Raw genomic sequence first — 27,861 nt, forward strand, 5'->3', positions numbered from 1 at the left:
ACCGCGGCGGGTTGCCGTTGTTGTCGTTGTTGACGTTCGTCGGCCGGTATAAACATGTGTATCCACTACACTTAGTGAGTAAGGTTAGCGATTTATTACTAACACCTACCTCACTGTGTCATGTGCGCGGAGTATTTCATTCGCCTGTATTATCGCCCGCGAGATCTATACGTGCGTCACACTTCGTATTAACGTGAACAAGAGGCGTTTGTCTATCGCAGCTGCCTCTTTCTTCGCTTAGACAAGGCGTTTTTTGTTATTTTTAAAAATAAAATTTGTTCCTATGGCACTATATAAGAGATTCTGTGTTGGTAGCTACGTTTGTTTGCAAATTGTGAAACTGAACAGACTTTTGCGGCAGATCGTATAGCAGCGACGCCATTACAGGGGGGAGTAACTGCTCGGCTTTTCTTCCTCCCGTTGCTCTCTAGATTGGCGGGGACGAAAATTTACTCCGCGAATTATGCACACGGCACACACGCTCCCACAGTTACTCCTCTTGAGGAGCAACGGTTGCTCGCAAGGACTAACGGCTGTAGTTACTCCTTTTTTCGTCCTTTTTGGCTAAGAGTGAATGTTCGCGAGGATTGTCGCCGCATAGCTGAAAGTAGTATTACACCGCATTGCAAAACAATAGCGACAAAGCAACTACAATTTTTCTTAGATGAACAGGATTTTTCTTTCGTGTATGGGAAGCGTCAAACACCATCTGAGAGCGAGCGAGGAGATGACAATGCTCGCCCTCTAGCATGCTCGAAGTAAAGCAATCGTAAACGTTTTAAAATGGCCGATAGATGACGAAAAAAAAGTAGCGGTGGGGAGGGTCAGCTACTAAGCATCACCATCAGTGGGCACTTCAAGGCGTTTCCTTGGTTTCCTTTATGGATAACGTATATTATTATAGCCAACATCACGGAGGCCGCATGTGGGCGGGGACATATTGGGAAGAAACGCACAACACAGCGACATACACTTCATTAAAGGCACTGCTAACGTCAATACACGCAACACACAACATCGCAAGCATAACAGACGTATACACTACAACATATAGTACACTTTTGACATGTCCGCATGATCACAAGCCACAACTAAACATTGAAACTTTGCCAAAGTATTTATAACCCTGATCGCCAAGAATGCAGGTAGGAACAATGAGGTTGTTGCTTGTTTCGATAACCCACGGCAGTGCGTGAGCCTTAGGTGGGTTTTGTTATTTCATCAAATGTAACCCGTGCAATTGGAAATTTTTATTAATTTGAGGTTTTGTAAGAAGCAGTAAAATAGCTCAAGGAAGAAAAAACGTTTCGCGAAACAGTACGGCAGGTATGTTTGGGTAATGACACTCATTGCCTCGCTCGTTGCTCGTTGACGAAAAAAGGGGCAGTTTGCTATCATCGCTGACCTCTTTTACCCTTGGGCGTCAGTATGAAACGTCCACAAATGCAGTGGTAACGTTGAACAGGGCGCAGGCGAGTCGCCCACAGCAAGCATGCAGCGGTGCCCGCAGAATGTGCTTCAAACACACGGCTGGCGAGTCATGCGTTAGCTTGGCGGGCGCCTGGTAATAATAAAAAAAAGACAGCGAGAAATCAAGCAAGCAGCCCATCGCAGGGGATGTGTTGCTCATAGTCGTCGTATGCGCCCGATCGGCGAAAGCCACAGTGCAACGATGAACGGTTTCGTTTTCGGCGTCGGCGCCGACAGCAGATTGCAGACGACAGGAGAGAATATTTCCTCCTCCGTTTCGGTGTTTCGTAGAGGCCGTACAGAGGGCGCTACGTGTAATTAGCTAAAGGGAGAAGCTCGCTGGTCCGGGGAAGAAAACCCTCGATTTCCTCCCTTTTTCTACCCTTTTTTCTTAGAGTGGTAAGCAAACTAAACGACGAGAAAGCAAACTTAGATGCGCCCAACGTGCCATGGAGTTTATGAACAGGAAACGAGCAGCCTTGATTAGGGAGCAAACTCCAGTGGAAGATATCATAGTTCCAAGCTAGAAAAAGAAATGGACTTGGGCTGGCCATGTACTAGGACGAACGGACAACAGGTGGACCACGAAGGTAACAGAGTGGACACCGCGAGACGGGACTAGAAGAAGGGGAAGGCCATTAACTCGATGGAGAGCCGCTTTTCTGATGGAGGCGAAAAGCAAAAACGCCCGTGTGTACGAGATTTCGGCGCACGTTAAAGATCCCCAGGTGGTCAAAATTAATACGGAGCCCTCCACTACGGCGCGCCTCATCGCCTGCGTTGCGTCGGCGCGTTAAACCCTACAATCAAATCAATCAATCCCGGCCGCGGCGGCCGCTTTTCTGATGGAGGTGAAAAGCGCAAAAACGCCTATGTGTTCGATATTTCGGCGCACGTTAAAGATAACCAGGTGGTCAAAATTAATCCGGAGCCCTCCATTAGGGCAGGCCTCATCGCCTGTGTATACTAAGCGTCGACGTGTTAAACCCCACAATCAATCAATCAATCAATCAATCAATCAATCAATCAATCAATCAATCAATCAATCAACCATTCACGGGCTTAAGGGCAACAATAAAATAGTAAAATATTTACGAAGGCTCAGAGATCACAAGAAACCACTGCGTTACATAGCGGCAACATTTTATAAAACAGAAAGATCGAGGACACTATTTTTTAAACAGTTGAGGCGTTTTTCTTTTTTTTTTTTTCAAAATTAGCCAATCCACCTAACGCAAATTTAAGAAACAAGCGGAAGTCTGTTGCCGGACCTAAATGCAACGCCGTCAAAGCTATTCTATGATATATTTTACATGTCAGCTAAGGGAAGTTTATGGCCCCAAGTAATTAAAAATTATGCCATCAATTTAAGCAGTATTGGGGTGGTAAGTTTGGATTTGGTTCATATTGAATTGAAACACTCAAGTTGATGCGCCATTCTTATGAAAACTTTATTTAAATTGACGTTCAAGCATGGTGCGATTGAGTTTTGGTGGAAAAGGCGCTAAAGATTTGCATCAGCGCTTGAAGAACCCTCGAACTATACCACGGGAGCAGGTCAGTCTTCTTGGCACCATTAGCAGCTCTTTTCGAATTTTTCCCTAGGATAATTTTTTTGGGCCCGCCTGAAGGCACTCGTGAGCTCTTCATTGTTTGCCATGAATTTCCAAAACGCTTCACAAGGAGGCTGCTCATATCTTCTTCACCGGTACGTACTCTCAGAGGGAGGGGGGGAGGGGTGGGGGAGATTTGCCGTTGTTTGTAAGCGGCGGCTATTTAGTTAAGTACTAAAATGGTAAATACGGCAGTAAAAAAAATATAACCAGCGTTATTTCGTAGGGACGGCTGAGACGAAATGAAATCATTGTTTGACATCTCTCAGTTTCATTTCGTTCACTTTTTCTTCCGTTCCTTCTGGAGACAGATATTTCGCCGATCTCCTAACTGTCGCCTGAATTCATAAATAATAATAATAATAAAAAAACTAAAACTTCCGGAAACACCCACGAAACAGTCTGAACACTCAAGCCACAAGTAAACTCCAATTGGGCAAATGGATTCGGCTCATTTTGATCCGTGAAACCGCAGGATCTGGCTTATTTTCGATACGAACCACGATCTGCGTACACGTTTTCAGGGCGTTATCTCAACCATTTTCTTTCCACCCCTTGATTAGGGATAAGTTGCCGAGTCTTTCTTGACAGTGCAGTTTTGTCTGACTTAGTTTCGGTTTCGGGACCTGGTTCATTTCAAAAAGAAAAAGAAAACGCCTCAATCATCTTGCCACGATCAGATAACCTTGCGAAAATAAATGATATCGTGCGGAAAGAATGCGAAAAATTGGTGTTTGCTCCCTGCAAACCCATGACTACAATCGATCTTCCATAAATCAGCACCACGAGTCTGCAGGCGCACGCATCACAAAGTGGTTATTTCTGTGAACGCTCTTTGTCTCTCGTTTTCAACTTTTTTCGTTATGCCACCGAAGCCTGCCGAGTCCAGACAGATGTTTTTTCCTACATCGTCGAACGAAGCCATGTTTCCATGCGCCGAATCACGTCAAACAAACGCTCGATCGGAGCAACATGTCGTCGCAGTGATCATGACGACCGCTTGCAGAGTGCTGCTGATATTGGGATGTATCCGGCCAGCGATTTCCAAAAAAACCACCGGGTATTTAGTGTAGTCCGTTTTCTTTAACGATCGACGCCTAAGTTCAGCTTCAGAGTAGAAGTTGCCAAAATGATAGTATTTTATATCGCTCGCACATCTTCGTTCTGAAATCTTGATCACCCCCTCGACGCCCTTGATGCAATAAAGGCAAAGCGAATGCGAGGTTTGTCTCCAAAATGTTTCTTCTCGTGCTGATAGCAGAGAATGCAAGTAAGGGATGAAGATGTTACGAGTATTCTTTCGGAGTCGCGGTGGCTCAGTGGGTAAGGCGTCCCGGCAGCTCTTTAAATTACGTCACGCCTTCTCAGCCAATCACACAGAGTGGGTGACATACAAGCCGTATTGTTGTTGAATAGGAAATACAGGCGTAAGTTGTCATGTCCGCTGCATTTAGTCTAGTTTTTCATTTCCGGACAAGAATTATGCGCTTTCAGTAAAGAGAAATAACGCAAACTTTAGAACTGGTGCCTGTAAACGTCATGGAACGTCAAAATGACGACAGCACACACAATCGCTTTGTCAACCGGAAGAACGAGACCAAAACTGAAAGCCAATAAGAAAAGACTTCCGGCAAATCAAATTCACAGTTCACTATGAATTTGTGCAGTCGAGAATAGGGCCCCTGCTCAGTCTCCTGCGGCCAGCGCGCATGCGCCTGCTGTCCGAATCTCGCCTTATCTCGATGTCGGCGCTGAGACGGAGCGGCACAGCCACGCAACCTCTGCTCATCGCTGCCGGCGACAAAGGGAGCCAAATTGCCGTGTAGCGAAGGCGCCCTCCGTCAGGTGGGGCTAAGTTTAATCACGAAGTTTTTTTGTGTGTGTGCCTGCTCTAAGAAGCGCTAGTATTAAAGCAAGAGTATAAAACCTGGGTATATTAGTCCTTCTTGGTAAGATGACACGTCGTCACCCCGCTACAAAGGGGAAACCAATAGCAGTCGTTGTCATCATCATCATCAAACTCGCCGGCTTCGCTTGGCTAGCAGTGCGGCCTTTGACTGCTAGCCAAAAATGTAGCGCTCGTACCATAGAGTTTCTTAGTAAGTATAGAAACTCTATGGCTCGTACCAATCAATGCCGATTGCACCGATCACTACCTATAATATCGACCATCAACGAGAATGAACGGTTAAGTCTACACCCGATTCTTAACTATGCAAACGTCCTCGTGCACAAGTAAACCACACTGCTACCATATGCGCCTGCTCGACTGGCGCTCTTTATTTTCAAGCATTTTTGTTCGTTTAAGCATGTAGAAACTTTGCCGACTTCGCTTTACGTCTAGGAGCTTTCTTCCGACGCCATGCCCGTCAATGCACGGGCAAAAGTTCGCAGGGGAGGCTGGAATTTGTATAAACACCCAACCAGCGCCATTATTTGCGTGGAAGCGCCGTCATTGTTTTTCAGGGAAGGGAGCACTAATCGACGGCAATATTTTCAGCGGCGCTGCGGCATTTTCACCATAACTGGAGCGCCACGTTTGTAAAAGCTCCGTCGGGGTGGCTTACAAGCCCAACAAATAGTAAAGACGAGTATGGCAGCCGTGCCAAGTCGATGCCTGCGGTGAGAGCCAGTTATCTTCGGGATATCTTCTTGAGCCACTGCCCCCGCACCGATTGGAACCTGGTGAAAACAAACTTTTACCGTGCGCCTGTCGGACTTGCTCAGAAAATACCATCGCGTACGATAGGTTCATTGAATGTACGGGCAAAAATATTGCAGGATCTTTCAGCACACTCTTTCGCAAACGCGTTTCAGGCTAGTTCTGTCGCCGGGCGTAGCCTAAGCCCTTATATAGCCTACAATCATTATGATGGAACAGCGTAAACTTTACGGTAAGAGGGAAGGACACAACACGAGCGCTCATGTTGTGTCTTTCTCCCACCCCGTCTCCTCTGTCCCATCATAATGAATGTATAGCCCAACTCTCGACCTTGTTGTAACCTAATAGCCCGGCATCACCCTCAGTACAGCTACTTTTTTCAAGAATAACTATTCATGCTGCTGCTACACTGCCTCAGAAGCTGAATGCGAAGGCTGCGCGGGAAATGTCCAACGCACGAGATAAATAGTTTGTTGTTGTTGTTGTTGTTGTTGTTATACTTGGAGTATGCATCGTAAGCCAATGAGAATTAACCACGCGCCAAGTGCTTCTTCCTGTTTTTCCTTTTCCTTTTGATGCGCTATATGAAACAATACGCGGGTGCTATAAGAGAAAACGCGCTGAATATTTCTTTTTGTTTGAGTCTTTCGGATGTACTCCCGCTATCAAACACGCGGAATTCCACGGAACGCGTTAGCCAAGTGTAAGCAGCTGTGGAAAGTTTTTTTACGGACGATATCCGGGCGGGTGCACGCGTTCGGTGGACGCCGGCCGGGTGCGCGCTTTCTCCAGCCTGGCCAAGTAACAGTTTCGCGTTAAAAACTTTTATTTGAGCGCACCGCCGACACTACAGAAGGTGTGCACTTCCCCCAGTGTGAATCGGCAAAGACTGAGCCCAACGGAACGGGAGAAAGACGAAATAACAACGATGGCAGGCCGAAAAGTGGGGATTAAATGCAGACTGCCTTTGCAATATGGCCGTCGTTGTTTTTCAGCAGCCCGTGGCCCCAGTTCAAACGCCTACAAGTGATATTTGTACAATCCTTACTAGACCCGTTACGTGTGGCCCTATTATCTGTTACCGTAACAAATCGTTATGCCTCATCCTTAGATGTAGTTTTTGATGAAATTTTCCCCAGGAATGCTAAATTGCTTCCGTCGAATCTCTTATCCGGCCTTTTGCAGGATCACCTTACAGGTTTCTACGCATGTCATTATTGCCACTGATGCCTCCGTCCGAAATGAGAAGGCAGGCGTGGCCCTTTTCCCTCCGACTACCTGATTTCACTAGTTCTTTTCATGCCGAATACTTAGCAATTATCCTACCCCTTCGAAAGTTAGATTCTGCTAAACAACATGTAATAGTGATTACTGACTCTCTCTCAGTTTGCACTGCTCTTTCGTCCCCAAATACATCTCCTCAACGTCGAGCCCTTAATTATTTATTGCCTACATCATTACGTGAACTTCGTTTGGTGTGAGTGCCTGGACACGCTGGCATCTCGATTAACGAGTCGGCAGTTACGTTGGCGGGACTTTCATTGGATGGCCCCGTGCTGGAAATCCTGCCGCCCATACATTTCCTCACCTCGGCATGTTTTCGTATATTAGGCCTCCTACAAAGCATGGCTGAAACTGCGTGCGTAGGTTCACAGCTTGAGCGCCTCCGGTACTCATGGGAGTGCCGGATTAGTCACTCACGAGAATGTGAAGTTAGCCTAACTTTCGATGTGGCGTACCAAATTTAAATTATTATTTGCACCGTTGTGATCTGGCCCTCTCACCCCTTTGTGCATTTTGTAATTAATTTGAAACAATAGAACATTTTTTCCTCTTCTGCCGACGGTGCACCTCCATACGAAAAAGATATCTGGAAAACACGTTTAATCAATTGGCCCACCCAATCTCTGTTCCTCCAATATTATCAGTCGGAGGGAAAGTCCTGGGTTTTTGCCGCGGAGATCTTTGCCGCGCTGTACACTCATTCATTTCTGAATCTCGCCGTCTACTGTGCTAGCCGCTAGATCAAGATGGCGGGCTGCTCTATAAAACACGTCAGCGCCTGTACTCACTGCCTTCCCGCTCACTTCCTCTCCTTCACTGCCGTATCTTCTTTCTTTATTTCTTTACGTACCTTTCACGGCTGTCCTTCTCTCTATCCTTTCCTCATTCATTAGTGTTGATTTTATATTTGGTGTGTCCTCTCTGCTGCCGCACCTCATTTTCTGGCAGTCTACTTGTCTTTTTTATTCCCGTTTATATACACTTTCTTCCTAACCGAGTTCTTCAAGTGCATTCACTTTATTTCTTTTTATCCCGAGTACAGTTTTTTTTTCTCTCAGTTAGCGCCCATTTCCTGGCCAATCCCCCTGAGTAGGTATGAGCCATTCTTTTGGCACCAACCAACCAAATGCAGCGCAAGCCGGTGCAGTGGCGTCGGAAGAACTAAAAAAATCACGCCATATCCACGGAATGAATGATGATAAGTGGGGCGAAGCTCGAGAGGGGGAGATGATCGGTAACCGTAACTCTCCCGTGAAAGTTCGCCCATTACATCATTAAGAAAGACGTAAGACTGTGTGCGTACATTGTACAAATCAACTTTTATTTTGTTCTTTTATTTTGTTGTTCGTTTGTTGTTTCGTTTCTTCGTTTGTTCTTTTCATTTCGTCGTTGTCACGACTGGATTGCGAGGTCTCTTCATTACGACGGCTTTATGATCTGTGAAATGAAGCGAGAGAGGTTCTTGTACTGGCTGCAATGGGAAGTTTGCAAACACTAAGTCTATACATTTCCTCGGATCGTGGTAGGGTTCATATGGATACATCTGAGTGCGTATTTGAAGAAAGAACTTTTATTTAGGTCGAACTTGTGCCCGAACAAGACGAGAGGAAACGAGCAAAGGTCCTTGCGTCTCGTTCGATCTCCGAGAACGACTGCCTGCGTTCGTGGCATGATCTCTTGTGTGATCTCCCCCTCGCAGTGCACGTGCGCTCGCGCCTCCGTTGGCTAACACAGACAAGCTCGCGCTCCCGGTGCCGAGTTTGCGCTGCCGGTTGCAGCCGGTTCTTGCGCGTGCAACGCGGCCCACTTTGAGACATCTCCGAAAGCATGCGGTGGTCACGTACCACGAGACACAAGGGATGGACAGACCCATGGCTTTAGGAGCTTCGCCCATAAAAGAACCAAACAAGCAATAACAAATTCGGCACGCGGAATCGTCGAGCGTGGACAGGTCGGTATCTATAAAGCCGGTCGTGGGCACAACAAGCCGCTCACGTGTTTCTAGTAATGGTGGACCGTTCTGTACACTTCAGAATATAGAGGTTTCGGAATATAGATTCAAGAAGAGTGGCCACAGCCGACATTAAAGGGACCAACCACTTAAACGTATAGAACAAGAGGTGGGACTCACCTAAAGGGAACACAACTGCCCGAAATCTCATTTTTAACGCACAAATGTACCATAAGTAGATAAGATATGTGACAAAAAGAAATGTGTTTAAGTAAAAGTAAAAAAAAACGATTAAATAGAAAAATAACCGGAAAATGCGGGATTCGAACCTGTTTCTTACGACTGCTACCGAAAACGGAACATCAACACCACGACACTTTTTTGTTCTTTATTGCATGGGAGAATACGCTCAATCATAACGATAGTGCAAGTACAATGAATAGTCAAGATTGTCAACCAGACAAGACAATACACTAAAATTGTGGCAAGCACCAATACATCAAAATCAGCAAGCACCAATACATCAAAGCGTTCAAAAGAGGGAACCAGCCAGATGGTTGGTCGAAAGGATTATACACATCATGTACAAACGCCACAGTTTCTCGTAAATACCTAGCTCAATACCACAAAACCAGCCGACCCGCGTTCGTTTAAACTGAGTATAATAAGCTCGTGGATACATGTGCAAACACGCCCCTAGATGGCGCCACTCGCATGCCCCCCCCCCCCCTCCCCCCACGGGATATGGAATGTGAATGCGCGTGCCGTCTTCATTTACTGTGATCACCATTACGAAATCAATTATCATCATCGCGTGGAGAACACGAGAGCCCGCGCCACGCAGCACGCGTCTCGCCTGAGTTCGCTGGAAGACAGGATGTCCCGATTCTCGACCAAGCCATTTCGGAGGTCAAGTCTCTGCCCGGGCCAGGAGAAAATCAGCAGGGAGGAGCTCCTTTCTTGGATCAATGGCAGGCTCCAGTCGAGGTACGAGAGCTTCGAAGAGTTCACCACAGGGGTAGCCTACTGTCAGCTCATCGACCAGCTGCATCCTGGAACTCTTCCGATGAGCAGGGTGAGGATGGACGCAACATTAAGTTTCGAGAAAGCTAACAATTTCACCCTCTTAAATCAAGCATTCAAGAAGGCTGGCCTTCCGATAGACATCTGCATTGAACGGCTGATCGCCGGACGCTTCAGAGACCACTTTGAACTTTCCAAATGGCTGAAGAGGGTCACCGACGAGCGGCAGCTGGACAGTGCCTGCCAGACGGCACCACGTTCCCAACTACGTGACGACCAAGGCTCGAGTACCCATCGCTCACTCAGGGAGGTGACCCCCGGGACGACGACACCACGGACCCAGCGAGCATGCCGGGATCAAAGCACGGGGCCGGAGCCGCGCTCTGAGGTGGACTACCTCAAAGAAAGAGTGAAGACTCTTATCCAGGAGCGCGACAAGATCCGGGCCACGCTGACTTCCATCGCGAAAATGTGCAGTCACTGGAAGAGCGAAGGCACCGTCGAGACGAGCGTCACCAGCGACATACTTGAAGTTATCCGTCAGAGTGAGTTGGAGGTATTTGCTTCTCGAGAAGACTCCGAAGACCTGGTTACGAAGGAAGAGTGAAAAAGAAATTGGTGCGGCTATTTGTAAAGAAGCAACTCTTTTGGGGGACACGAAAAGAAGATCTTCTTGAACCCTTTTAACGCACTTCCCGAACAAACCAAAACAACGTCATTCGACAACCAATTAGCCACAACAGTACTCACCGACATTGTTTTTCCCTCCTCCATTTCTTACTGAAACCAATTACAGGAAATCGCAGTCAGCTGCGAAACTGTGCAATGATTTGTCGATCGGATTCAAAATTTGAATTTTGCATGAATGTGACATTCAGTTTGGTATTGACTGTGGTATTTACTTGTAGTATTTACTCATGTATGTGGTTTTTAGTTCTGGAGAGAAGACATCCAGCTGTTAAGTTGTCGACTGTCTTATATATATTTTATTTTGCTTACCACCTAATATTATCGCGGCTGTTTTTTTTTTTTTTTACCGTAATGTGTGTACTACAAAAGTGTATTGTACCACTTCTTCTTGGACCTCCAAGGTCTGCAATATATTCAAATAAATGCATAAATCAAGCAGTTTAATGGGCCTCCTGCATGGTTATGTACAGCGTGCTCCGTTAAGGTTACTAAAATCGGGCTGTGTCTTTGCGGATGACGTGTTAATTGCAGCCAAAACTGCAACGTTTTTGATCCAGTGCGTGCGTACCACTAACAGGACACCACATCCAATATAATAAGCCTGGGTGTCCACACGCACCCCGTACCATTATTTCGAGATATTAACGAGCCGTAAGTGAGCATAAGGGATTTTAAGAACGCGTCAGTTATAAAGTAAAATTCCACTCGAGCAAACGGTGCACTTATACAGAACTACTCAAATAAAACGGCTTGGTCGCTCAGTGGTTAAGACGTAATTGCGCTACTGAGCAAGTAATCCTGCAGAGTTGGATGCTCTGCCACAGCAGCTGTTTTTCTCGTGGAGACACAAAAGAAAACTTATTAGAACACCTAAACACTAATTATGATGCAGTGAATTCGAAAGCATTTGTGGCGTCTCAATATCCTCATCATCTTTCCCCCTTTGCGTCTGTTGCTTTCACCAACAACAAAAAAAGGGAGTACTGACAAACTTTCACATCTTTCACTGCATCATGTCAGCAGTGAAGTCATTCAGGATGAAAAATTACACCATCTTCCCGTGCGGAACCCTGATGAGGATGCGAAGCATCGTGGCGGTTCCGTGTGGTTCCATTGTGTTGCCGTTATGTTGACTGATCTGGTTTTTACTAGCGCCAGAGGGAATTCCGCGTCCGGGTCCACACCGGTGGCAAAGGCACGCAAGTGCTGTTGTGTTACGGTGAGTAGGCGGTGGTTCTCGAGGCGCCGAAACTCGTCCATCATGTTCTTGTCGATGTTGTCTCTGTGGTAGAATCGGTAGTCTCCGTCAGCTTTGGTGAGGTAAAGGTTGTTGACATTGGTGCACCGGCTGAGAGCAATGTACACGCCCTACTCTTCGCAGCTTTGTTGTTGTTGTTATTGCGCGTTTAGGTATGGCACATACCCAATCAGGGGATCGGCCAATCAACAGAGGATGGTTAAAAAAAATGGAATTCTTATCTAATCACGAGACGTTTAGGAAAGATAATTTAGACCGGTTGGAAAAAATTTTGAGAAAAAAGGAAAAAAAAATCCTGAAAAATCAAAGCGAGGGTGACCAATCGCAATCATAAAGATAATCGTTTTGAATTTTCAATGTAGCGCAGGAGGGCAGAGCATACATACCGGCGGCAGAACCCCGTTTCGGATGCCCCGAACGATAGAATAGCCGGCACTGTTAGGGATATCCCCAAACTGTAAAGCGGCACCTCCAGGGACTGACGTCTCAGTCGGGAAAAACGTCGGCATGTCAGAAGGTAGCGATCGACGAGTCTGTCGCAGCTTTGTCTTCTCGTTCTTCTTCTTCTTCGGCGGTTCCCCTACGGGAAGATGACGACGGTGGTTGAACGCGAACCTATCTCGTGATAACTTCTTTGGTTGGCCAATCCCTAGGGGCATCCTGCCACAATCAGCATCAGAGGCGCTGCGGACGGGGCTGGTTGAGCTGCAAGGCGCGTGGCGCTTCCCGCCACAGCTTTCCCACAGGAAATTCAGCATCCCCCTCTAAAGTTTTCAGTTCGTCGTTTCCGTTGACGTTCAGCTTCGCGTGCCTTCGTTGTATCAGTAGCTTCTTGACGTAGCTTGAATGAGTCAAGGACATAAGGCGCGTTCGTAGCACTTGCTCCTGCACCGGATTTGTAGCGTAGTGAGAAGAGCACCGCGTACCTCCCGTTGCGGCCAGAGTCGTGGGATCGAAACCGGGCGCCGCTAACTATTTCTTTTTTTTATAGTGTAGTATCGCGGAACTGTGGGTGTAAGGAGGAGAGTTGCGCATGCGCACTGAGCGTGTGGACGGCGCCGCCATCAACGACGCAGGACCAGGCGAGCCTAAGAAATGCTCCGCATTTAAAAAGTAGTAATCTGTGCGTTAACTTCTCTATGACGGCCAAGTGATGCAATAAAACAGAACCAGACTCACCTTTGCAATCGAATGATCATGTTTATCCGTAGTCCGTTTTCTTCGGGATCTGCCAATACCACAGACTAGTCCCTGTGACGTCGTGGGGGCAGTGTGCACGGTTATCGCAGTAATCATCCACGGTTTCATCTGTCTCCTATGTTCAGACTCCTATGCGATGCTCTGAGTTGCCGTTGACCCTGCCCGCGCCTCGGACTTTTGGAGGGCAGAGCTGGGTCACTCCGCCGGGGGTAGGTGCGCCGAGCCATTCACTCCATTTCGGAGATTGCCCGTGTACTGTGCTAAAAGTAGAATTCCGTCATGCCTTGTTCTTTCCCTTTCTCCCTGTTTCTTTTTGTCTGCTGCACATGTTTTTCTCATGCTTGTGCTTTTTTTAGGAGAATATGTCGTTGGGCTAGTTGGTACTAATCTGAAGATCACAAAACAGCGCAGATAAAGGTGAACGAAGGCTTAGAAGACGCATGTTAGAAGACCTATAAGATTCAGTGTCTGTCCCGTTTGTCTTCTAAGTCCTCGTTCCCCTCTCGCACTGTTAGGTCTTTTGTAGCACTTAATCTCCCGCCACTCTTAATTAGAAACACATTTCTCGTTCTCAAATGTATTTTTGTTTATTCATTGGACCTGATTATTGTTGGCCAGTCCCCCTAAATGGGTGTGCTGCATTTTAAGCGGACATTTGTCATCATTGTGGTCGCCATCTGGCTGCCACATCGGTTGCTTCATAATTCATAACAAGCGTATACCCTTGCCTCCGTGCCGTCGTGCCCTCTACAAATAGTGATAACAGACACTGTATGAGCAGGCACACCATTACTGGCACCATAATCGTTGGCCTTGCATTCCAAATCCTGGGCCACACTGCATGTTGACCCTGGCCGTTCCCCAGCAGGCCATTCACCACCGCCGCTGCCGCTCGAGCGTCCCGACACGATGCAGTTGAACCACCAGGTAATGCGCTATCTCGCGGTGTGGCTGGCTCAGGTGCAAGCCCAATTTTACGTCACGCTCGCACTGGCTTTTTGATCATCTTACCAGAAAATTTCCCGCCGACATTCTAGGCGAGTCGAATTCCCCCTTACTCCCCTTACTCCCTTACCCCAAGGAGGAAATTTAGAGGGCTTTGAAGGCCAGCTCGGCCATGTTCTACATGGCGTCCCTTTACCATAGTTTTCAGACTTCGAGGCTAACGTGATGCACCGTGCTGCGCGTACAGCTCGTTCTGTACCACCCACGGGGGTGCCTTCGCAACTGCAGCCAGCCGTCTACCCTAACAACAGCCACCGCATGCTCATCGGATTCTTGCGATGCTGCGCTACAGTTTATTCGATATGGGTACCTAAATCGACTTACTCTTTTCTACCAGCCGCTTACTTCCATCAACCCTTACGTGCAAGCCAGAACGGTGCTTCCCTCGCCTCTCACGAGCAGCTCTAACTACGCTCCAAGGCTTCCTGGTGAGGTCCTTACCAGGCACGAGCTGCCTCTCTTCTATAGGGCCGGGCTCCTTTCGATGCGCCCTTTGCCGTCGTGGATTCCGACGGTGACGGGCAGTACGCGGCTTCTTCAAATGAGGCGCCGGTGGGCCTGTTTACTAAGCCGGCTACTATGGCACCCGCACACTTCACACGTGACCCTTCCAGCGAAGCTGCGCACACGGCGTTACGCTGTGTATCCTTTGCTGTCGTAATACTTGTGAGCCGGCTTTCTGCCACCATCAACCGAAACGAAAGGTGCCACGCACTGCAGCAACGCAACACGAGGGTTAAAACCTCAGCTTTGCCGCCATACTACATCCGCACAGGCGCCGTTTGAAACGAAGACAACCGCGCATTGCAACCGTCGCACATTACGCTGCAAGGCGCTACACCTTGCCGGCACGTGGAGAGTTGATGACGTCAGCTAAAAAGCCACTCCTCTACGCCTTCCCGGCCACTAGTGGTCCCGGCGAGGTAGTCGACCATGACCAGTCGCTGCCCCAATCGAACTCACCCCCCCCCCCCCCCCCCACTGCTATACTGGTACGGACAACAAAGTGTTTATTAACATATTGGGATGAATTCAAAATCCCGCCGCCCACTTTGTCACCAGCTAGTACGACAGGAAAAACCAGAACTTCAACCATGAAAAAAGCCCTATCGTGGTTCTGCATACAAAACGGGCCAAGATGTTTCCACCTTTCATGCGTGCATCAAATCGTCATTAAAACGCCGGTATTAATGCCTAATTTATGTGAGGCTACCTGCATAGTTATAAAAAGGGAAGGTGACGAATTTAGAGGGAAGAAAGTTCAGCGAGAAGAAAAAAAGGAAAGGTATCGAACTCAAATGGAGCAGCCGACAGCCGAGTTGTTCGTCTTATTATTGCTCTTGTCCATGTCGCTTGGGAATATCTATGGTGCCGCTGGACGCTTTGCTGTACATGTGCGAATAGCTTTCCCGAACATTTTGGGGGCAGTATCTATTTATTTTTGACTATTTAGCCGAGAGCTGTGTACTCCCTCCTCCTGGACGTCCTTTCAAATTAGAACGTAGCAACAAAGAGTAGATTAGTGAAATAGGGGCGTCTAACTTAAGGATCACCGAGTTCGCACCCAGCTACTTGCCTATCAACGTTGCCTACGTCCCGTCGCAGCTCAACAAAATCACCTAGTGTTCCATTGGCGAGGCAACTGTTGACTAATTTCTTTCACCTGTTTCCTTCTGCCGTTTCAACGCTATTCGAGAGACTTAATGCGCGATAGGTGGTTCAGAGGGTTAGCATAGGTATAGTCCGTAATCAATCTCTGTGCATCTTTTTAACAACGCACACAGTTCGCAGTCTCTGTCCACGTTGCTGTACCACAGCAACGAGTCCGTGTGGGAGCCCGGTGTTGAAGCCAAGGTGTCCCTCCGGGCCCAGCTGGACTGGCGTAGTGGTGAGTACCTCCCTTTTCGGCTCGGCTGTGACACACAAGATGGACGCCTCACCGGCGCGCATGCGGACGAGCTGCAAATGCGCTAGTGGTGGACGCTGAAGTCACCTCACAAAGCGAAGGAAGGCTCTGGCTATGCGGGTAAACTCCCCGCTCAGAGCAGTGAGACCGATCGTTTCTGCGGATGCGCAGGCTGATGAAATCGCACAGGTGGTTTAGCGGACTATTGGAAAGAGATAACTACACAGTGCTCACGAATAGCGCAACACGACCAAGCCTTCCCCAAGGGTTGAATGCAAACGCCCATGCAGTTAGAATAGGAGGATTAGAAAGGGTTCGTTGAGAGAGCGGATAAGAGTCTGCGGCGGCCCAGAAAAGCGACCTCGACTTTACCTTTTTCGGCGTCCAACTATATATATATACGTGGCTAGGCACACGGATTTGACAATGGGAGCCACCCACGCTTTGTGGACACAAATGGGAGCCCTGCGATGTAATAACGACCCGAGTACATGCTCCATGACTGAGTGTCTGGTCAAATACGCTGGTAAGAATCCACTGAATTATTGCCTGATGGGTATACTGCTAAGTGACAGCTAACTCGCTTTCTAGTCTGATATTTTTCGCATATATTTAAGAGCTCTACTGGCCCCAAATTTGTTTTCTTGTCCTCGTGAGGATGTGCTGCGTAGGCTAGTATTACATGTGTTGTCCGAATAAAGGGCAAATCAAATATTAACTAAACTAACAAAACAATCAAGAATAGTTTAATTTCTGTGACGTTTCATAATTCTAGTGTTTCGTAAGCGTAGCGCAATTTTTGGCTACATTTATACGTTTTTATGCAGTGCGTGGGCATGTGCGTCTGAGTGCGCGTGTGTGACAAAGGGGACAGGTGTGTTGTTCTAGTTTTCTGTGGAAATTTAGGAAAAACCGGTTTTGTCCATTGGGACAGAATGAGCCTTTTTTGAATTTTTTTGCGTGTATGCCTGCACAGGAAAAAATCATTCCGGCTAGCTAACCCCCCCCCTCTTCTATACTCGGTGACAACTTAAAAACGGCACCGAAAGTTGCCGCTGTGCCTTATCACCGTAGCCGGATGTTTCTCCGCGCGGCGCAAGTAGGGCGTTACTGGGAATATTTTGAACATGGCGTGAGCCGTTCCCCTGATTTTTTGGACTTAATATGCTTATAAACGACTCCAGTGACGACAAACAAACTGCGTGAGACAAGGCAGACGATATCACGCATCCACCATCATCCTCATCATCATCATCATAATCATCATCATCACCAGCCTATCTACGCCCACTGCAGGGCAAAGGCCTCTACCATTATTCTCCAATTACCTCGGTCCTGTGCCAACTGTGACCAATTTATCCCCGCGTCCATAGCAAACCCCTTTCAAAACACGCGCGCACTGACCTCACGGATGCGGCGCTTTGGCGGAGTGATACACTACATGAGGTGGTGCCGTTTTTGAGTTGTAACCGAGTATAGACAAAATCTATAGTTTTGTTCTATTAATTGAAAAACCAGAACTCTGATGTTGCCTGGGTTATTCTCAACCATATTAGACCATAAAGTGAAACCTTCGGGTCAAATTTTAGTGAGAAGAATCCAGCTATTTGTAAATGATAGCTGCTTAACGACACTCATTTATTGTTGAAACACCTTGTATGAACTGGACGACCAGCCTAAATAAAACCAAACTCTAAAAAAAGTTCAATTTTCAGAGAGATTGATAATCGTTCATTCCACCTGGAGATCTGTTACGTTTGAAATTTGAAATTCTGTTACGTTTGAAATTAACAACTTAGCTAATGCGAAGTAGCTAACATTTACTCCCCCGTTTGTTAATTATAAGGTTTTGCGGAATAATAAAAAATACGACACTGTAGTTCTCTTAAAATTCCCTAAAACGAAGGTGACCTATATATACAAACAAGGGATGCGGAGTGGACAGCGCCATTTCATTCCAATTACACTCTGAGGAATTCAAACGGTCCTTAATTCCATTACTCTCGATTCCACGAAATACCAAATTTTTTTACCGTTCCCACTCCCTTTATGGACGGGCAGGTCGATTCCATTCTTGCAATTCCTCGAAGTAGAAACTTCCGTTTGGTGATTGTATTGAGTTGCCTGCGAGCGCAACACAAAACTGATGTTATTAGACGCGTTCAAAATTGCACAAATATGCACCCGTGTCACAAAGGCCTATGCATCTTAGCAGCTTGGTGACATCTCGCGCGCAACAACCACTTTTCTCATTCGTATTCATGTATATTCATGATCATTTAGTTTAGTAGTCCAATGATTTTTAATTCATGTAGAGCACTGAACAGAAATAGTACCGTAACAACGTGAGGGACACTATGCGGCGGCGTCACGGAACGGCGTTAACTGTTAGGTTTTCGTCGTACGAAAGTCGCCACCTCTTTCACTTTGAGCTCATTTCGCGTGTTGATTGTCCTGGCATTAGACTGCACTACTCATGCAATACAGGGAATTTTACGCGGACACAATTGGTACATTTTTCTGCGTGCGTTTTCGAGAATAAGCCAATGATACGAAATGCATGCCGCGAGCCCTATAAGTGGCCTTTTCGGACCCAACTGAAGCGCTTGGTTTTTATGTTTTTTTTTTTTCGCACTGAACGCAAATAAATCCAATACTCATGTTTTCGGATGTTAAGTTCGGCGTTGCTAGTATTTTTGGCCCGAAGCGCTTCCATCAGCTGCTCTAAATTTCACTTCTGCATCATAGCGTCCAGAGCGGCATATCAACGTAGTGATAGAACCCTGTAGAAGGAGTTAATGTACACTAACGAGCAACTTACGCATCAGGACCTCATAAAAACTGACATATGCGACCCTACTGGTGATGACCAAACTTTCAAGACTGCAGTTACAGGCGAGTAATCCGCTATGTTCATCGGCGGGCCACTAGCACTGGGGTGACGTCTCCACCGAGCAAGCCGTTTCGAAACATCCACTCATCACAGGCCTCAGTCGACTGTTGTGGTTACCAGATATCCGAGCTAGCACTAGAAAACAAGTGTCAGAAAAGCTCCACATGAGGTCTTCAAATCAATCAATATTCATCGTAATTTTGTAGGTTGCGGTAGCTATAGCTACGGCTGATGCGAGGAAGAGCTTAATTCTTACCAGCTGGGGCGAAGTTCGTTCATGCCATTGGCCTTTGGTTGGCATCGGAGACACGCGAATCTTCGCGTCGGAGACACGCCGCCATGACCGCGATTACACACCCCTTCCTGCTTTATTCAGCTTGCTAAGCCAATTCTCTTTCTCTGTATGGAGGGAGAGGGTGCCGTACATCATATAGGACAGTACGCTGTGCCGGCCCCTGATATTTTACGATGGTGTGTCGATGATTGATTGATTGCGCGGTTTAACGCGCCAAGGCTACACATGGGCTATGAGGCGCGCTGTTGCGGACGGCTCCGGATTAATTTTGGCCACTTTGCGATCTTTAACGTGCACCCAAATAACGGGCGTTTTCGCTTTTAGCCTCCATCAGAAAAGCAGCCACCACGGCCGGGATCGAACCCGCGTCCTTGGGCTCAGCAGCAACACAATGCCCTAACCACTGAGCCGCCGCGGCCGGTGGCGCTGGCGTGTCAGACGAAGACGCACGAGTGTGTAGACTTTTCTTTGGGAGGGAAAGGGGTGGGGGGGGGGGGGAGGAGGAGGAGTATCGATGAAGTGTTGTAGAAGGCGAGGCAGCGTAGCGCTACAACCTCAAGCTGGACTCGCAGCTCAATTTGGCACTGCTGCAGTGAATACAAGCGTCATGCCAGTGTGATTGCACAACAAATCTAGAAGAGCGCATTTTGGGATATACGTCCGAGTTGCCGGCGCGACAGAAGCCAAAGCAAAGAAACGGATGGTGGGGAGAGGCAGGCGGGGACCGACGCAGCGGTACAGTAGACGCCACCGAGGTAAAAAAAAAAAAGACCGCTTTTCGGCTCAATTGACTGCAAATGTCGTTGAAAGATGATAGTCTTCTGCCAGCCCTGACACGTAAATGCCTCTCTTCTTTTGCACGCCTATCTCACGCTCTTCCCCTCCCGTATCGCTCCTTCCACGATAAACGCGGTGGAAGGTTTACGCAAGTCCATTTCCTTTTGCGGCGTTCCACTGCCCCAGCGCCATCTACCGGAACATTTCGTTACTGCTTATTGCATTTCGTATTGGAATGCCGCCACGACGTCTAAGGTCGGACGCGAGCGCTTTCTGTATTTTGGGTCAAAACATCAAAACATTGTTTTCAACGCGTATTTTTTATTTGCTATCACATACAGAGTCCAGAGTACAGAGTCCAGAGTGAGGAGACAGAGTCCGGAGTGCTTAATTTGTTGTTAAAATTAGATACTAAAAAGGGTGCCGGTCCGGACAACTTGCCGAACGAATTTCTTAGGAGATATGCTGAATGGGTAGCCAAATACTTGTGTATACTTTTCAATAAGTCCCTATCAACCTGTTCCCTCCCCCAAGAATAGAAAATAGCAAAGGTAGCCCCTGTTCATAAATCTGGTAGCGAAGCTGACCCATCAAACTTCAGACCCATCTCACTAACCAGCACAACCTGCAAACTACTCGAACACATAATTCTTAAACATCTAACATTGTACCTTGACAAGAATCACATCTTATCGCCATTACAACACGGTTTTCGCAAAGGACTACCCACAGTTACCCAACTGGTTGAACTAATTCACGACATCTCCCTCAATGTAGACTGCAGAAAACAAACCGATTTAATTCTATTGGATTTCTCAAAGGCTTCTGATCGGGTGCCACACAAAAAACTTGTAAGAAAATTAGAAGCAACAATAGGCACAGGTCCACTTACTGACTGGATAGACAATTATCTGAGTAACCGAACGCAGTACGTGCAAGTCAATCGCGAAAGTTCTACCATAGCCAATGTTATGTCAGGCGTACCACAGGGCAGTGTTTTGGCGCCCATTTTATTCCTGATCTTCATTAATGATTTACCTGCTGGCATTGGTGTTAATGTGAGGCTTTTCGCCGATGACTGTATACTTTACCAAGAAATTAACGCCGCAGAAGATCATGTAAAATTGAACAATGCCTTGCAGTACATATCTAGCTGGTGTTCTCTCTGGCAAATGACCCTGAATGTTAAAAAATCTGCTCTCTTGAGGATAACCAGAAAAAAGCATGTATCTGAATTCGTTTACGTTATAAATAACTCTCCCATTCCGGTAGTGACTGAACACAAATATCTACGTTTAACTTTAACACAAGATTTTAGATGGGATTAGCCATTAGCTGATGTGACATTAGCCATGTGACATTAGCTTTCACCCTTGGGCACCGCTTGAAATCGTCGAAGTAATAAAACGAAAAGCACATTCGCACAATATATAAAAAAAACGATTGGAGCACCTGAGCTCTCTTTGCCAATGCGACGACTGCCAATACGACTTTCAATGCGACAGAAGTCGTGCAGAGCAGGGAACGACTGCCGTCGTATTGGAAGTCGTATTGGCCGGCAGACGCATTACATTGACAGTTAAGATGTTTTTGCAACCGACGATTTTCCTAGTAAGATGTTCCTGGCACCTTAGGTGCCAGGAGCTGCTTACCTGTTTAGGGCTTGTGCGGCGGATTCTCCGAGGGTCAGCCGCCAAACATTCAAAGGCAGCAATTGGCCGCTTTCGTTCCAGTGACGCTGGTTGAAAAACCAGCTTGGCTGATTATCCCATATTGACGCAGATCGTCTAAATATCCAGCCCATTTCATTCCCATTCAATTCCGGGAAGAAGGCGGCTAATTTCATTCCCATTTCATTCCTCCAAGCATTGTGGTCATTTCATTCCGTTACATTCATAGGTCACGAAAAAGTAGAATGAATCCGGAAGCATTCCGATTCCAGACTGGTAACTCCGCGACACTGCTGACATCGAAACGCCCGGGGAATGCACGATTGCAGCCACAAGTATGCGCTGATAATAACTACAATACGAATGCATGGCACCAAGGCGCATTCAGTACAAAACAGGTCCCAAACGTGAAGTTTGAATGGAACGCTCAATGGTTCGGGTGTTTGTATTTGACATGTTCTGTTTGAAGCGCCGTGAGGCATACGACATAATGTTCTGCAGCATAGTTATGTATTCGGTATAGAAGAATTATTATAATATTATAATAAACGTATAATACTAAACCTTACTATAATAAGCATTATTATACTAAACGAAAAAAATACTTGCAGGAACTCCCAAGTGGGAATTGTCGGATAAATGCGCTAGCCACTCTGCAACAGAAAGGCCATCTTTGAAGTCGGCTTCACTACTGTACAAAATTGCATTGCTGGGAAAACATTTTTTAGTGTAATTACAAGAAGCCCAATATAAACGTATGATAGCCCAGTGGCGCTTTACTTAAATGTCCCATAAGACCTCATCTATCCCTATAAAGGTCTATACACGGAGCTCTTTTAAGTCAGCCTCAATACTATACGCCTCGAGCTTCGCGATCGCTGCGCCGCCTGCCGCAGCTTCTCCGCGGCGTTGACGGGATTTGCGCTGCGTGGCTGATAGGGGCTCGTGCAGTGTTTTGGTTCTGTTTTGCTTCTTTTCGCCTTTCCGCGCCCCCAAAAAACTTGTTATGATGACGTCTATAAGCAAAGAGTACGTTTAGTTTACTGAAAAAGCAGATGCCTCTTCGTAGAGTACGCGATCGCCTGCAAGAGCTACCCGGGGACGCGGTTCTGCGTACTTCGTCGCCGCTCTTACGGGCGTCGGCGACGGTAGCAGCATATCACCACTGCCACCTCCAAATACGTCAAGCACAAATGAATTGTACTGTCGCCTCGTTTACACCTGATACTAGCGCAGTGAGAGGTTAACTTCATTTTGCAGCGTGGACAACGAATGCGGCTTCGTTTCGAATATATACGTAGCACAAAAATATGTTTCGGGGATATGATTACCCAATCCCGGACAATAACTTATGCCTTTTATAAGAATATAAACCATGCGAAAATGTTAAGTATATTCCAAGCCTGTGCGTCGTTAAATATTTGCCCACACACGCCTTTTAGCAAGAACGAAGGCAAGTTAATGAAACCACGGAAAAATAAATGCTGTGCAGGTGCAGAAGAAACATAATAGATCTAACCGAAATGAAAAAAAAAAAAAAAACAGTGCAGCTTCTGACACGCCAAAGACGTTCGTCGAAACTTAAGCCAGGTAGGGCTCACCAGACCAACTATACGCGAAATGCACTGCAATTTCGCGAAACATAGGGGGGGGGGGGGGGGGGGAGGAGGGGGACGCTGTGTACAAATACTGAGCGGAATCAAGCAATGAACGTTTTAGTAATCACACAAACGAATCTCGCGTTCACTGTCCTTTTGTTTTTCGACTTCAACGAACAGCTGATCGTACGGCGGACGCATTTTTGGAAGTATACAGGGTAGGTAGTTCAACAACTTAAGCGATGAAAGGGGTCGTTGGAACAGTGTGGCATGTGATAAGGCCCTCTGATTCCAGTTTCTGCTTTATTCTACAGGCTCCGTGTGCCATATGACGATATTTCGAAGAAGCATTTAGTCGCGGACGCGGATTATATTCTAAGCCCGTCTCCGCACTGCTTGCAGAGGATATATGTAGCAGATGACTGTTTGCGGGTGCTCACCTCACGACAAGACGACTCTGTCGTGTGCTGATCCCCGGGTATACTTATGCATTGTCCATCGTACTTTTGTTGAATATTCCCGGAATTAACAGACGGGCTCATAAATTGTGGGGATCAATATCAGAGGTATAATATTGGAAACGTAACTGGAAGGTATGAGTGCTCCGCTGAATACGTAAGCGCACAAAACTGATTTGCATCGTAGTGTATACCCGTAGCATGAATATCTGAGAAACCGGTGGTTACGCAGACACTGCTAGTAAATTCAGGGCAGTGTAACTACACTCCGCTCCATCATACGCCAGTTCCGCGACGCTGGCCTGTGACACACACCTGGCGCTTATACAGACCGATTATGCCACACTAAGATCGCGTCAGAAACATTTACACTCTCGTAAACATACCCCATTTGCGAACAGAGTGACTCCTCCTCATAAACATGGATTTCAAACGCCCGCAAACGGTAAATCTCAGTCGTGAACGTGCCGCAAAAGCTGCGGCGACAGTGGGGAGCGGGACGCGGACTCCCGCGGCTGATTTCGAAACGGGCCGCTAGGGGGTTTTCAGTGGCGCCCCTACAGGCCGCGCTCGAGGCGTATACACAATACTATACACAATGCTATACACAATATCGCTGGAAGGACATTCTTATGGGCAATTGAAGAAGTCAAATAAAAATATGGAGGCTGTAGGACCTTCTAATAAATTCCTGTATGAAACCGCATGTATCATGTATTTCTGTCTAAAGTCGGCTTCTACTGTAAATTTCAGTTCTCCTCCTACAAGGACGCGGCACCGTGTCTCGTGTTGCTGTGAGGGACGAGGGAGACTACGAGTCCAAACTGTGTGCACTTTATGTACAACATTATATACATGGTATATACACGACAACTGGAACAGTCCACAGTGGATCTTAGGAAATGCTTGCCCCCCGATACCTACAGCAAGTTGGACAACAAAAGACCCCATTCCTTCGTCGGGCCGAACATATATACCCTCGGTGACGGAAGGGGAAACGTGAAAGAAAAACAAGAAACGGCGAGGAATGCGTTGCGCGCTAGCCGAGTTCAGTGACATCAGTTCAATGGCACGGGTGGCGCGCCACCCAAGACTACTCGCGGGTGGCGCGCCACCTCAGACTGAAGGGGAGCCGCGACCTTTGTCACCGTGCTCAGCCACTCGTTTCCGCGCGCACCATGCATCGAGGTGGCTTAATTGTCGGCGGTCTCTTGGGTGGGTGTCCCTTGCATTTGAATTGGGGGGGGGGGGGGGGGGGGGAAGGGGGGGCGCAGGTAGTGCAACGACCTCCGTGGTCAAACCTCACAGCTACCATTCACAAATGTATTGCTGGAAAGAATTTTACTGCGAAGCAGTATATGTCTAACACCCCCCTTCAAGTTTTCATTCCGGTGAAGCTGATTTACTCAGCGCCGCTAGATGGCTCCTCCCCGCCACCGCTGGCCCCTCTTTCACAACTTTTATTCCCCTCGCCACCCTCGATGCCTCTTTCGCAAGCTGCGCAATCGGCTGACAACGGCGTTCGCGCCTTTATTAGGAGATAACGGAGATTCAACAGAAGCGCGAATGGGCGTATAAACGACCGAAAGCCGCCGCTGTCGAGCATCACCGCCGTTGCCACTTCAAATTACACGTCGCCAAATAGCTGGAATACCGCCCGGTTGTAGAGCAACTGGGCCGGTTGGAACAGTTAATGCTGAAAGTTGGCCTAGTTGTTGTTGACTTAGAACCATTTTACCAGCGACAAAAGACAGTAACGTTGTGCTGGCGAGAAATTTAAACGTGGCCGTCAAACAACCCAATGCTACCTGCTGTACGGTGTTTTCAGTGGTCGAGCGCATTGGGTTGGCGTGTTACACAAACGACGCGGGAGAGAAACAGACAGCTCCATGTTTGTCCGCTAGAATAAAGGTCGGGTAATTCGAAGTTTCATTCAGTTAATTGACAATAAAGTATGCTCCATCTCAAATTACGCACTTGTTTTGTTTCCTTCTTCACAGAGTGGACGAGCACTAAGTTTTCCAGAATAAATATACTGGTCTTGTATGAAAGTAGAAGTCCCTAGGGCTTTTTATTAGCAGGACTTTTATATGCGCCGAAAGTGTGACATATGAAGCGTTACACAACCAGATTTAGGGGAAATCCCCAAGGTGGAGTAAGTTTCTGTGAAGGAAATTTTGACATCCACCTGAATGCAGCCATACGGCTACAAAGGAAAGCTATACAGCTTTCTCAGAAACTTCGCATTTTGAATAAAAATGCGAAGTTTCTGCGAAGAAAAAAGACCAGGACGAATTTTTTTCAAAATGCGAAGTTTCTGAGAAAGCTGTATAGCTTTCCTTTGTAGCCGTATGGCTGCATTCAGGTGGATGTCAAAATTTCCTTTCAAAATGTTACTTTGCTTGTTAAATTTCTTAAAACACGATAAGCGAATTAGTTTACAAAGGAAACTTGGTTTTTTAAAGCATCACCTTCCATAGGTAAAGCCACGAATTCCACCAATGTGGGGCACTAGCAAATCACTCGATTTGTTATTCAAACATTTATTATCTTTAAAATTGAACTTTATGCAATTATAAACAAAAGCATGCAAGTCAATTCAAATTCTGTAACGTCATATAATGTGTCGCTTCTGGAAGAAAATGCGTTGGTTTGTATTGATTCGTCTTAAAACGATGGTTCCCACAAATATATATGCAGGCAATGCTTGTGGTGTAAATAAAGGTACCACTTGCGTTCGCTATGAACGCTTTTCTTCTAAATGGTCACAGGCTTTTAACTGGTATTTATTAATAACAGACTGGGGTGGATGGCTACAGGGTAAAAAAGTGCCAGTTTGTACGCATGTACTTATGTGCTGAAGTGTAGTGGCCAAGGCAAAAAGCGTAGTAGGCTGTTGACGGCTTATCCTGCCGCGGAGCTTCCTCATCAACGCCGATTATGTTTTTAAAGACGATTTAACGATAAAACAGTTGGCGAGCTGTATGATTAATTTGACACTCAACGGCATTTAAACCTGCCAGTCCCCTTTTATTTTGACTTATTATTCGTGGTAGACTGCCGCTGAGCGAATGATCTGTGAGCTGCCACGTTTTGTACAAGTAGGGCTCTCACTTAATGCTTTATGTATTTCTCACTGCGTAAGCGAACCTGTGAGAACGACGCATAACTACAGGTTTTCCCTCTCAATTTAATCCGATCGACATACAATTTAATCCAAGCGCCAGCTAGTTTAATCCAAATGCCACCTAATTTAATCGAGGTTCCAGCGAATTTAATCCAAGTGCCAACCAATTTAATCCGGTCGCCAACCAAATTAATCCAGCTGTCTGAAGGTTGTTCAGGAGTGTTTTGCGCGTAATTCTATAGGCGCAGCATTGCGGACTTGTTGCGCGCGGTGTGGTGAAAACGTGGTGTTTCTCTATCCATTATGTGCAAAATATCTTATGCGCACAGATTAATGGACTTTTACTAACACGCGGAGACCAAGACAGCGGTCTTTTTTGATCCGTTGGTGCCGCTTGCTGTGAGCTGATCGTTTGCGAGAGTGCCGTCGATGACTCACGTCAGAAGTATTGTCTGTTACTCGCCTTACAATGCCGTCAGAAGTTCCTTTGATAAAAACACATTTAAAGGCTCTTTGCGTTCTGATGATCAATCACTGAATGAGTTTCTGCACTGTAAAGTATTATTTCCATATTATAATATCGTCTGATCGCGTCAAAAATATCACTTGCTCCTTTCATACGTATCATCTGCTCGCATAACAATACGCTGGGAAGTCGGCCGGCGTTACAATACGTGAGCAGATGATGCTTTTGACGATCTCGCAGACGATGACCACGCGGCACCAACGAATCAAACAAGATTGCTCTTCTGGTCTGAGCGTGTTATAAACAGTGACCATATTCCTCGGGCCCCAAAGCGGAACGGGGAGGGTGGGGTGTAAGGAAGGGCGTGGCACATACCTTGAAGGGACACTAAATGTCTCAACGAAATTTCATTTTAACTGAAAGATCATTCGTTTCGTAGTTCTCTTGGCCTTTCTTCGACGAGCAACAATGAGTTATTTGCTGAATAAGTAAATAAGTACTGAAGCACGTCCACT

At 46.8% G+C, this 27,861-nt stretch overlaps 1 protein-coding gene across 2 annotated transcripts in view; it reads left to right on the top strand.

Annotated features, from left to right (window-relative positions):
- Idua (alpha-L-iduronidase) overlaps positions 1–27,861 on the top strand; it is a 114,338-nt gene that overhangs the window by 83,317 nt on the left and 3,160 nt on the right. For both annotated transcript variants that reach the window (XM_077687701.1, XM_077687702.1), the window contains exon 9: positions 15,941–16,044. In XM_077687701.1, the coding sequence (XP_077543827.1) occupies positions 15,941–16,044 (104 nt within the window). The remainder of the gene's footprint in view (positions 1–15,940; positions 16,045–27,861) is intronic.

This window comes from Haemaphysalis longicornis, unplaced genomic scaffold, assembly GCF_048455015.1.
Source record: "Haemaphysalis longicornis isolate Haplotype H1 unplaced genomic scaffold, Haemaphysalis longicornis Haplotype H1 scaffold_1, whole genome shotgun sequence".
Lineage (NCBI taxonomy): Eukaryota > Metazoa > Arthropoda > Arachnida > Ixodida > Ixodidae > Haemaphysalis > Haemaphysalis longicornis.